The 13,089-nt window shown below is 41.0% G+C and overlaps 1 protein-coding gene across 1 annotated transcript in view; it reads left to right on the top strand.

Annotated features, from left to right (window-relative positions):
* The first annotated feature begins 5,975 nt into the window (after positions 1 to 5,975).
* ERP44 (endoplasmic reticulum protein 44) overlaps positions 5,976 to 13,089 on the top strand; it is a 49,545-nt gene continuing 42,431 nt past the window's right edge. Inside the window, exon 1 of the mRNA XM_075212706.1 lies at positions 5,976 to 6,158. Coding sequence (XP_075068807.1) covers positions 6,093 to 6,158 — 66 coding nt within the window. The 5' untranslated portion in view covers positions 5,976 to 6,092. The remainder of the gene's footprint in view (positions 6,159 to 13,089) is intronic.

The following is a 13,089-nucleotide window of genomic DNA, read 5'->3' as shown; positions in this document are numbered from 1 at the left end:
GGATCAGGAGCCTCCCTGAGCTGGGTAGTAGGAGGAACACTAAAAGAATAGGAAAGTCTCTGGAGAGTAGGAGCTGTACTGTAACAGCAGATACTGAATGCAATGACAAGTAGTTTATGGAGATGGACAGTTCAAGGGTAAGTAGTATACGGGTGAAATGTGGCAGATAGATATACCACTAGCGTGGAGTAAAGACTTGTTCAGACTGCAGATGCAATACAAGGTGGTGGAGTGGTCTGCGGCTGACAGGTTTTACCACTGGCGTGGAGTAGAGTCTTGTCCAGAGCGCAGGTACGATACAAGGTAGCGTGGAGAGGTCTGCGGCTGACAGGTATTACCACTGGCGTGCAGTAGAGACTTGTCCAGATTACAAGTACAATACAAGATGGTGGAGAGGTCTGCGGCTGACAGGTATTACCACTGGCGTGGAGTAGAGACTTGTCCAGATTACAGGTACGATACAAAGTAGCGTGGACAGATCTGCGGCTGACAGGTATTACCACCGCTCTGCCGCTACCCAGCAGCTCTGGCGAGTGTGATGGGCCAGGGGGGGTCCATCCACAGCACCCTGAACCATAGTAAGCGGTCAGGGGTACCAGCCCAAGTGTACCAGCACGGGAGCACACTAGCAGCGACAGATACCCAGATGGAACATGGTTCTGGACGCAATAAAGTAGTCTAGTGGTGGCAGCAGGCTCCTCCTACTGCGGCAGGAGGGGCGTATTCGGAACAACGAAAGGGAGGCGAAGGCAAAGTAAGCCCAGACGGTTCCCAGCAACAACAGAAAGGGTGGCATAGGCGGTCCATCCTGTCACATTAATAACTAGAATGTGATTGGTTGCTATAGGCAACACCTCCACTTTTTCAAACTCGTAGTTTTGTAACTCTAGCCCTATATCTCTATAAAATTCAGAGTTTATTAAGCACCACCTGCACAAGCATGTCAGTTGGAATAAAATATAGCAGTACACCAGTGTTGTTACCCAAGACTTGACACTTCACTCCATGATGACAATTACTCTCACTCTCACCCAGTGTACTATCCACTGTAGATGCTTTCCTTCCTGAACCCCACAATATAAGGTCACATATCCTTCACTGTAGGTCCCTTGTATCCCTGGGCATGGGTATCACACTCATGTTGACATATGGTCTCTGCCATGAGACTCTAATGACAGCTTCGGTCAATTCAGCAATTTTGGGATAGGCACGCTATTGCTATGCCATAAATGCAATCACTGGGCCTGATTCAACTCGGAATACTAAATGGGTGTATTTTCTGTATTTAAAAAGAGTACACAACTTTTGCACAGTTCTGCCCGTATTCAAATCCAAACATTTCTTAAGACAATACCGAAGAGATACCTGGTGCTGATATGAGAGTATGAGAAACACCTGGTGCTTATATGAGAGTATGAGAAACTCCTCTTATGAGAATATAAGAAAAAGTGAAAAAAATTCTCAAGATACATTATGATTTGAATAAAGGTGGAAATAGGTTCTGTATAAACAGGACATACTTTCCATAAGCCTAGAAGTATTTTTTATGAGCAATTGCACTTTTGTTTACTACATGTGTATTTACAATGAATTCACATCAGAATGCACATAGAAATCTAATTACATTTTTATTGCGTACAGTGCATACAATGCCTATTGCAAATAAATCATCAATGCATAGTTATTCTGTGCTAGCTACTCAAGCATGAAGGTAGTAAACAAAGACAATGTCGTGTTGGTCATCACTATCATCCGGCATTTAGACCTGCCCTGTAGCAAGTGCAAATGATATGTCTGAAAACATCCGTACTTATGCTAAACACAGGATTTGAATTAGCTGCATCTGTGAGAATATACACTTACTGTACATAGCATTTGTTAGTCCAGCCCTTCCCTCCCTCATTCCACCTCTCAAGCCATAAGGAATCATATCAGATGTATGCAGATATGAATTCCATTGAATTGTGTGCAGGTGCATAAGTTTGGTGTCTATGCATGCGCAGTGCAAAATAATGCAAGATACTCTATGCAAACAGGTGTACACCCAGACCTGAAGCAAACCGACTGTGCCTGCGGCCCTGCTTGGTTCCCGCTAGTCTCCCACTCGGAACTCTGCTTAGCGTGTCACTTGACAGATACCCAGATGGGAGAATTGGCTCTCTACTCACAATTCCTGTCAGCTACTAAGTAAGGTCAAGGCTACATCAAAAGCTTAAGGGTCATTCCATGTTAGTTCAACCAGGGTTGTCCACCACCCATCTCAGATTTTTACGAATTTTTTTTAGTTAAGAGAGGATGTAAAAACAACTATTTCTGCCAAATATCTCGGCTGTCTGACGATTAGTTGATTAAACATTGCTTTTTCAATTTATTAAATAATTTACAAATCGCGGCTTCTTTATCCAGTTTATTTGAAGTACTGCAGGTGTTTATTAAGGAATCACCACAAAATTTGGACCCCTAAGGTAACTCTTCCTGCTGAATCCAAAAATCCAAACCAAATTACTTTATCTGCCTCATGTTTTGCTTTACGGCAAAAACGCACGTTTTTATAATATAATTAAAAACGCTAGGTTCAATTAACATTAGGGATCCCATTTTTTGGGGGGTGTTTAAAAAAGGTATACATTACTACCACAAAAAAAATCAGCTGGGTACTCTGTTTCATAGTGGAGAAAAAAAATTATGAAGTTGATGTTCGATTAGTGTTGTACTGCATACATAATTTACACATTGTTAAAAACCATACCAAAAAGTAAACTAAACTGAGGCAATGGGATAAAGCTCTCATACAGGAAATGAAACAAACAGAAACTAATGGGAAGGGGATTCCCTCTAGAGAGACAAAAACTGAAACTTTCCAGAGAAAGAGGGAGACACAGAAAGAGTCAATCATGTCAGCTGCTCATTTGGTAGTCTTTTAAATACAGACTGCCATATTACTATATACTCAAAAACCATTGAAGTACATAGCTGGGACCACTTTACAGATGAAGAAAAAGAACTTTTGATTGTTAGAACTGAAGTTTCAAATGCAGTAACCAATGATCCTGAAACCTCAGTTTGCTACCATCATTAAAAGCTCCTGCTGCTAAGATATGAAGAACTTCAGAAAACATGCTGTAATCCTTTCTTGTCTCACAAAAAAGGAGCCAGAAAAAGCTTAAAAGTTATGTCACTGAAGTGGACCAAAGATCATGGCGACTGTCAGCTTGTTGTATATTTTAGGCAAGATGATTGTGACACTTCAAGCTGTGATAGCCTGTGCGTTATTAGCGATACCCATGAACATGTAGCTATACCTGTGCATGCCTTCAATACGGTAGTTATGAAACACTTAGCGAAACTATTGGAGTATATTTACTACTTTAGTGATGGTGCTAGTGCACAATACAAGAACTGCAAAAACGTTTTTAACTTATGCTTCCATAAGGATGACTTCAACATTCAAGCAGAATAAAATGTTTTGCCACATCTCATGGTAAGAGTCCATGTGATAGCATTGGTGGGACAGTTAAACGTCTAGCCACACGCACCAGTCTGCAAGCAGTGGAAGCCCATCACATCTTGACATCTTTGAACCTGGGCAAATGAAAATGTACATGGCATGAAGTTTTTTTACGTGTCACATAACGAAATACAAGACTGCAAAACCAAGCTGCATAGCCGCCTAGAAACAGCAAACACTGTGGCAGGAACACGTTCTCATCACAGATTTCGGCCTATTAGTAATGATGAGCTACACATATATCGATTGTCATCTGACAACATAAAGACAGGAGCAACGAAAGTTAGTGTCACTATGACCATAGTCGCAAAAAATGTGGACAAAAGTGATCTGCAACCTGTAACATACATAGCAGCAGTGTATGATAACATCTGGTACATTGGGTATATCATTCAATGTAATGAGGAGGAACAAGATGTGCTAATACACACAAAAACTAAACCAATCAACAAATGTGCTGTCCTGGCCTTCAAGAGATAAGTGTTTTGTTCCTTTTATTCATGCCCTCTGTGTAACGGAAGTGCCTACTATCCAAGGAAGTACTGGAAGGCAGTATACACTTTCTGCTGACGGTTTAAGAAAAATGACAGACCATTACAACAAGTTCCAAACAAGGGAAAAATAATGAGATTGTTGACTCAACTTCAGTTAAGGACTTAAGTTATGTTAAAGGTTTTAAATTTCATGGTTTCTTGTGTAAATTATGTATGTGGTACAACAGTAATCGAATATCAACTTCATTATTTTTTTTTCTCCACTATGAAACAGAGTACCCAGCTGATTTTTGTGGTATTAATGTATACATTTTTAAACAGCCCCCCAAAAATGGGATCCCTAATGTCAATTGAACCTAGCGTTTTAACTCTATGCGAACAACGTGCGTTTTTGCCGTAACGCAAAACATGAGGCAGATAAAGTAATTTGGTTTGGATTTTTGGATTCGGGAAGAAGAGTTACCTTAAGGGTCAAAATTTTGTGGTGATTCCTTAATAAACACCGGCGGTACTTCAAATAAACTGGATAAAGAATCTGCAATTAGTAAATTATTTAATAAATTGAAAAATCAATATTTAATGAACTAATTGTCAGACAGTCGAGATATTTGGCAGAAATAGTTGTTTTGACCTCCTCTCTTAACTAAAACATTTTCCCAAAAATCTGAGACGGGTGGTAGACATTTCATGCTTTTTTGGGTGATCTGATGTGGAATGATCCTTAATTTAAGGATGGGTAGTTGAACTATTTGAGTTCGGACCTCTCTAATGTTGCAGCATAAATGTTTTCTTTATCTACTGGATTGGCTGGGGCCTATTTCCATCCTCCCATCCCACCACTGACTCCTGACCACCTCCCAAGACGAGATTCTCCTAGTTAACCCTAATGGGGTACCTAGCTCAAAGGAAGTTACATATAGCATCCCATTATATATCAGACAGTCCACTATGTTCATCACTTAAATGCCAAAATATACATATATACACACAAATAAGGGTGCCAGTTTTGAACCAGGCAGCATGGATTTTTCCTAAGCTATGAATACTGGAAATTAATTTATTCAATATTTCTTGCAAAACTAAATTATCAGTAGCTGGTAGCTGCACAGAAATAGCAATTGGCAATGGATGCTTTATTATTGTCATTATTTATGATAATGATGCTGCTTTACAGTAGCCACGTTCTTTCTCCACCACCAGTTACAATTATAATCCATATTATTGCATATTTATTTGTATTATGATCTCAATGTACAGCGCTATGTAATAAGCTGGCACTTTATAAATAAAGGATAATTTTAATAATGAAACAAACTATTAGCATATAGAAACAAGAGCTGTGCTTTGCTAGAACAAATCTCACCATCAAACTGATGTACCGTACAGCAATATGCACACAACTCAAACTGGCATTGGAAAAAAAAAGGTTGAAATTTGTTTTAAAAAACAAAACACAAAAATGCTTTATCCTCATCCCTACTGGTAGAACAAAATATAAAATGATATTTGACTCTTCAAACCTGATCTGATGCCTTTTTGTGTTCTAAAATCTTATCTTTATCTTCTGCTGTCCATGCAGAAGCAGGCAGCAACTATTTTTAAAAGTGCATAAAGGTAATAAATCAATTGTTAGACCATGGGTGAGAGGGGGCAGCCTCTCTGTAGGCACTAGTGAGTACCAATGGAAGAAAGTAACCTCCAGTCTCAAAAAATGTACAAGATTTGGGGAGACTCTGAGTCTGGTTGAATTGTAAAATCTGGGTGACCTGGAATTGACTGGCCAACATTTTAAGTTTTATATATGAATATATTTTTCATATGTAAATACACAGTTCCCCGAATAAAGCTTAAAAAAACTTGATGTTTGAACAGATAGCTCTACTAAAAATCCCTTCTGGCTTTAATTCTCCCGCTCCCACTAACTATGTAACATGGGAGGTCACATGGTATAGAGGTGTCACTAATGAGCTTTGTCATGTGACTGTGATGTCATCAAGATCCTTCTCCTCGATAGTTCTACCTTCTACCATCCGGAGGGAACCTATGGTCTGAACTGTGACAATTCCAGAGTACCCGTAGCTTCACCAGGCATGCTGACTAGGAAACACGCCATCTTCCTTCCCCTGAGCGATCCGGCCTGCGTCCTAGTACTGCTAGTAAGTGTGTGCTAGTAACCTGACCTGTATTCTGCGAATAGTCTGCTGGCCGGAGCACAAGTGAAACCATTGCTTTGTTAGGTTGTGATCATAATTGTTTCCTGGACACCACTCTGCAGCTATTTTAAACATTATAATGTGACACTCTGTCTTTCTTCATTGAATTTCATAATGACTTTACTTTATTGCGCACTGACTTTCTCATGTTCACCGCAAATTAGTTTGCGTTACCTCCACTACCCCAGCACCTTACGTCCTGAGAGCTGTCTTTCTGTATTAATATCTGTATTACCGTATTAAGCTCTCGATGCAGAATACATTGGAAGTAGCCATATATCAGGCAATTTTATAATTAAATATGCATATTTTTCAGGCCTGTCAAAAGGGCCAGTGTCTACTAATGTACCGCCCGGTCACCGGTCTCGCATTAGTCATTCGCCCAATCTCCAACCACTTTCCGGCTCTCTCTTGTCCTGTGTTGTGTCTCCATGTGATTGGCTGAGGACCCGGAACTTAGGGCTGCTGCACCGGTTCTACACTTGGGAGTTTTAGGGAGGTGTTGTCAATGTGTACAGAGAAAGGCGTGGACCATAAATAAAATGCTTGCCAGTGATCTCTTCTAATTGTTTTATTGTTACGAGTTGATCTCCTTGTTTGGTTAGACCTCAAATTGTTTATAATATATTATACATTACAATACACTCACAGTTCCCTTCATAAATTTAAGTTTTAACAAGTTTTTTTTAGTAATATAGGTTTATGTGGAGCTACATAACATGTATAATTTACTTACTAATTTAATTCTCTTGTTGCTGATAATTATGGGCTTATATTAACAATGTATTTTTATTTCTTTTTAAAGTGAACAGTATTTTGTAAATAACTATGCACAATGTACTGCAAGTGAATTGCTTATTTATATACTATTTTGTTTCTCTATGTTTGTCTAGAGCTGGGAGGTACAACATTTTGCTTTTGTACACATTTTAAGATACTGAACTACTACTGTACAATTGCTTAAAAATGTATACTATAAAATTATAGAAAAGGGGAATCTTTTTGCAGTTGTACCTCTCAACATTTGAGAAGTGCCTCTGGGTATAGAAGTGCATGCAAAATATAGGGGGCATGGTTTTGGCACCACCTAATACCCACCTTGAAAACTTCCTGACAAAGATGCACATTCTGCATTCCAAAGCAAAGTGAAGCTGGGCCTACATCCCCACTGTTTCAAGCACATACTTTTCCTGCTTCCCTGCTAGTATATGATAGTCAGCTCCCTTATTTCTACAGGTAAATATTAATAATAAATTATGATATTTGAAGCTGTATATTCCTCACCAGTTTTTGAACGTTTTGCCTAACAGTAGTTGTCAAATGTACGATTGATTGGATAATCTTACTACTGAATGTGTTCTGTTTTTGACTTTTTAATGCTCTGTTTCTGCATTATCATCATCTACATAGCTCTGATGCCCTCTGCAGTGGTTTCCACAAGATGTTGTTATTCATTCTTTCCCAAAGCTAAACCTAGCATGGGAAGGAGCATGACGTGCTCCTGCATTTTGAATTTTAGCCACTTTACTTCCAGCCTGAAATCCAAAGGTGGCACATCCAGGATGCCAGCCTCCTTAGAAGTGCACTGGGTCTGTATAGTGACGCACTCTGTGTGTTGAAGAAGAGGCTCATCTGCAGTATAGTGCCAGTGGCACGACAAGAAAAATGTCAAACTTCAAGCTGGCTAGAAAAATTACCTTGTGTGATATATATGGCCAATTGGCAACGGGTTGTTCATTTGTTGTCTAAAGCCTTGCTTGAGGCATCATTGTTTTGTGATGCTAAAATATGTGTGTAAGTTTTGATGTGACTGCTTATGCTTGGTGAATTCTGATCACTATTTTTGTTAATTTTAAAAACCTTGTTTGTTTTAAGACATCCCTATTGTATATTATTATGGACATTAGTAGTTGCGTTATTATTGTTTATTTATATAGCACCAATCATTATGCAGCTTTGTACAGAGAATGTGTAATCATTCACCACAGTCCCTGACCCACTGGAGTTTACGTTATAATTCTATACCACACACATAATAGGACCCATTTTTTCAGCAGCCTATAAACCAACCCATATGTGTTTGGACTGTGGGAGGAAACCCGAGCACCAGGAGGAAACCCAGACAAACACCAGGATAATATGCAAAGTCCACACAGATAGTCCCTGATTGGAATTGAACCTATGACCCCAGAGCTGTGAGGCAGCAGTGCTGACCACTGTGTCACATGCAGCCTCATATCTCATCAGTAGTTTCTAATTTAGATTTATAACTTGTGCCATAATAAGCTAAATTGTTACAAACGCCCTCCACCTCAGCTTTCCTTTTCTTTTCTTTCTTTTCTTTTTTTTTTTTTCAAACCAGTTGCATATATTGTAAAAAAGCATCACCCATCTGCAAATTCAATGCTGTATGTTTGCTTACCCATATCTACCCCCCCCCCATGTTCACCTCAGCAGAACAGGCCTTGATCGGTTATAAAACATAAAGGTGAATTATTTTTGTCAACAAAATATAATGAAATCGTGGCAGATGTAGACTTTGTGTTTGGCGGAGGGCATACAACCAAGCTCCTTAGCTTGACCCTTTACATGACCCATCACCCCTTCCTCTCAAGCTGTAGCATAAATGCTTTCTACAGTATATTGAAAATGGTATGTGCTGAGTCACTTACAGATATAGCCTGACTGATTTGTAGGTTCCTTTATGGATAGCTTGCAACCTTAGAGAGAAAGTGAACAAGAAATACAAGTTGTGGCAGAATAGCTTGTCTAGTAGCACAGCTAGTTCCTGATTTAAAGTAGAGGTGATGGGAAACAGGTGTATATTATTAGGAAAGTATGACACTTAAGTGATTATAAATATGAAAAAATATTTTGAGAATAGGTTTTGCAACTTCAGATTATTGGTATTACTAGCAGTAGAACTTCTAATACAGTGCAGCTAAACACTAATTACAGGGGGGTTTATATATATTTTTTTCAATTCCTTGGTAGATAATGCGCTGGAAAATATTGCAGGCGACTCACATCTAAGAATTTTTCAGTGGGTTCACATGTGTTTTCTGCTAATTTCAACTTGTCCAAACCGTATTTATCTCTTCAATGACTACTAGAACAAGTCAACTTTTATGAAAGTGCTACTAATAACATTCAAGTATATATGTAAAGCTGGCGAAGCAGAAGTGATGCTGCTGCTTGGTGCATGTGCCGGAAGACATAAACAGACATTACTTGCAGTAAGGTAATCGTTAGTGTGGTTGGAAGATGTTTACATGCATTTCTTGGATAACTAAAAAGCTCCTTTTGGATTTCTGTATCATCTCTATGCAGATGATACACAAATTTATCTATCCTCTCCTGATCTTTCACCATCTGCGTTGTCTCGTGTTACTGACTGTCTTTCTGCCCTTTAATCTTGGATGTCCTCTCGCCAACTCAAACTCAATCTTATAAAAACAGAATTAAAATATATTCCCACCACCAATAGAAGCTTTCTGCCTGACTTTTCTATTTCTGTTGACAATATGACCATAAATCCCACCCCACAAGCTCGCTGCCTAGGTGTAATCTTTGACTCACAACTATTCTTTGTTCCCCAAATCAACTCTATATTTACATCATGCTGCATACATCTAAAAAAAACATTTCCAGAATACGTACATATCCCACACAAGACACTGCAAAAACTTTAATTCATGCACTCATCTCCTGCATTGACTATTGCAATTCCCTTCTTACTGGTCTTCCCAAAATCAGACTTGAGCCCCTGCAATCTATTGTGCATGTGCCACGAGCCGTGGCGGTACTCACAGCCGCCGCGGCTCGCTTCCTGTCGTCCCGGCCGTCACCGGGACGTCACTTCCTCCCAACTCCCGACCATTGCCGAGGCAACGGCCGGATGCCCTGCAGTATAGCGCCGCGTCCCGGCAACAGGGGGCAGAGGTACTCAATGGCCTGGTGGCTATTAGGCTCTAATTGTTTAATCAGTCATCTCCTGGGAGTAGTTGTAGAGCTAGGCTCTGATTGGCCCACCTGTACATTCAAGGCAGTGAGGTTTGCAGCCTCACTGCCGGTTATAGCTTCTGTTACCAGTCTGCTGACCTGCTCTGCTCCTTGTTGCTGTCCTTTGGATATTCTGTTGGATTGCCCGTGTATGACCCCTTGCCTGGATTTGGACCCTGCCTGTGTTTCTTGTGACCCCGACCTCTGGCATGTTTACCGACCTTCCTGTTTGCTCGTGACCCAGGACCTCGGCTTGTTTATTGGATTCCCTGTCTGCTGCCGGCCCTCGACCATTGCCTGGACTTCACTACGCTTTCCTGGGTTCTCCCTAGCTGATACGAACTTCACAACCCTCTGCTGGTCTGTGGCCAAGTCTGTCCCCCACACTAGGGGCTCCAGTGAAAACCTGACTTGCAGAGCAGACTCCGGGTTGTGCTGTAGTGGCTAGAGGGGTTCCTAACAGCATGCAGCAGCTAGATTGATTTGTCCTTGCAATTCGTTCTTCCTCTGCTCTACATTGGTTGCCTGTTTTTCTCACGAATCCAATATAAAATTCTTCTACTAGCATACAAGGCCATGAACAAAATTGCACCAAGATACATCTCACTTGTCTCAAAATATCTGCCAACTCGACACCTCTGTTCTGCTCAAGATCTGCGTCTTTCTTCCAATCTCATCACTTACTCCCATTCTCAGCTATAGGACTTCTTTCAGGCTGCACCAACTTTGTGGAATTCACTCCCTCACATAAAAAGACTTTCACTTTGTTTTCAAACCTTCAAGTATTCTCTGAAAGCCCACTTCTTCAGACAAGCTTATAATATTCTTCAACCACCCTCTTATAATCTTAATACCGGGTTTTGTGGCCCAACTCATGCTGGCTGGCCCCAGGGGTGCCTTACTATGCCAGGGAATCTTACCCAGTACCTTCTAAGGTTCCTATAGTCACTCAGGCAAATGCACTTAGAAAGTAAAACAATACATTTATTGAAATAAAAACAATTGCTAGAATACTATATACACACAGTAAATAAATGTCAGGCAGGTTTACCACATCATCTGTCCATTACCCCACTAGCTTAAGGAGTTAGTCATCTGGTTGTCCTGACTTGAAGTCCCATGGATTTGCAAATGTAGTCCACTAGTAGAGAAGAGTCCTCAGAATGAACAACCCTCACCTCCCTGGAGTGGCTCCTTTAATCCAGGGTCAAATTTCCACAGTGCTTTCCACTCCCTGGGCAAACCCCTGGCTCTTTCCCTCTTAAACATTGGTGGGTGCTGGATCAGGGAGTTGGAGATGAGCTGTGCTTTCACAGAATCTCCCCTGCTGGGTTGCAGACAAAATGTCTGGACTAGTCCTGTGGAGGACAACAGATACTAATTGGCCTTCCCCACCTCCAGATATAGGTAAAGAGTCAGCCCCCCTTCTGTGTCTTGGAACTTGATCCTTACCCATAACCCACCTGGCTTCACTTTAAGAACATTGAATAACTGATTCATTACAATATACAATATGCATGTTTGCAATGAGCTACAGTGTAGACACTGTTTGTACTCTGGTGAGCTGGGGAACATAAACGGCATTTCTGTACTGCAAATTTGCTTGTCAGTCATTGTCTATTTTTAGTTGGAGAAGCACCATCTAACATGTTGACCTGTTACAGAGGGATAAAATAAAGCGTCATGGACGTATTTACTGGAATAGAAACAATTCAGTTATTTCATATATAGTATTCAGCTTCGTAATACATAGACTTTGATTATACACTCAACAGCCACAACATTAAAAACACCCGCCTAATATTATGTAGTACCTACTCGTGCTGCAAATATAGCTTTGCCCCATCGAGGCATGAACTCCACAAGACCTCTAAAGGTGTCCTGTGGCTTCTGGCACCAAGACGCTAGCAGCAGATCCTTTAAGTCCTGTAAGTTGATAAGGTGGGGCCTTCGGTCAGATTTAGATCTGGGGAATTTGAAGGCCAAGTCAACAACTCTTTGTCCTGTTCCTTACACCATTCCTGTACAAGTTTGCAATGTGACAAGGCGCAAAATCCTGCTCCGTATTCTGCCCAAAAAATGTTGTCAGCCGGGTGGCATTAAGAAGTAGCCGGGTTGGGGCGGTGTAGTACTTTGCCCTGTACGTCTGCCAGGACTGGGCAGACTGGTGGTCAGTGGTCTAACACGCACTAATGGCTGTAGTGCTCACATAGTGCCTGTTCTAATAGGAGAAACAATGGTTTATTCTATTATAGTAGGACTATGTTGGGCTCCAAGAGCCGGGTGGCAAGTAAAAACAGCCCGGTGGAGCACCTGGGAAATAGATGATGGGGAGAACACTGCTGCTGAAAGAGGCCACTGCCATCAGGGAATACCGTTGTCATGAAGGGGTGTACTTTGTCTGCAACAATGTTTAGGTAGGTGGTATATGTCAAAATAACATCCACATAAATGACAGGACCCAAGGTTTCCCAGCAGAACATTGCCCAGAGCATCACACTGCCTCTGCCAGCCTGCATTTTTTTCTATTGTGCTTCCTGGTGCTATCTCTTCCCCAGGTAAATGGCTGGGAAAGAGATGGCACCAGGAAGCACGTAAAGTAAAAGAAAACATGATTCATCACACCAGGCAATCTTCTTTCATTGCTCCATGGTCCAGTTCTAGTACTCAGCAGGGGGTAGGAGTCAGCACAGATACTCCGCGAGGTCTGTTTCTACACAGCCCCATTCTCGGCAAGCTGCAATGCACTGTGTGTTTTTACACCTTTCTATCATAGCCAACATTAACTTTTTCAGCAATTTGTGCTACAGTAGCTCTTCTGTGGGATTGGGCCAGACGAGCTAGCCTTTATTTCCCGCGTACATCAATGAGC

This window comes from Mixophyes fleayi, chromosome 5 (genome assembly GCF_038048845.1).
Source record: "Mixophyes fleayi isolate aMixFle1 chromosome 5, aMixFle1.hap1, whole genome shotgun sequence".
Classification (NCBI taxonomy): Eukaryota; Metazoa; Chordata; class Amphibia; order Anura; family Limnodynastidae; genus Mixophyes; species Mixophyes fleayi.
The sequence above is the reverse complement of the archived record's forward strand: the minus strand, read 5'-3'. Positions and strand labels throughout refer to the sequence as shown.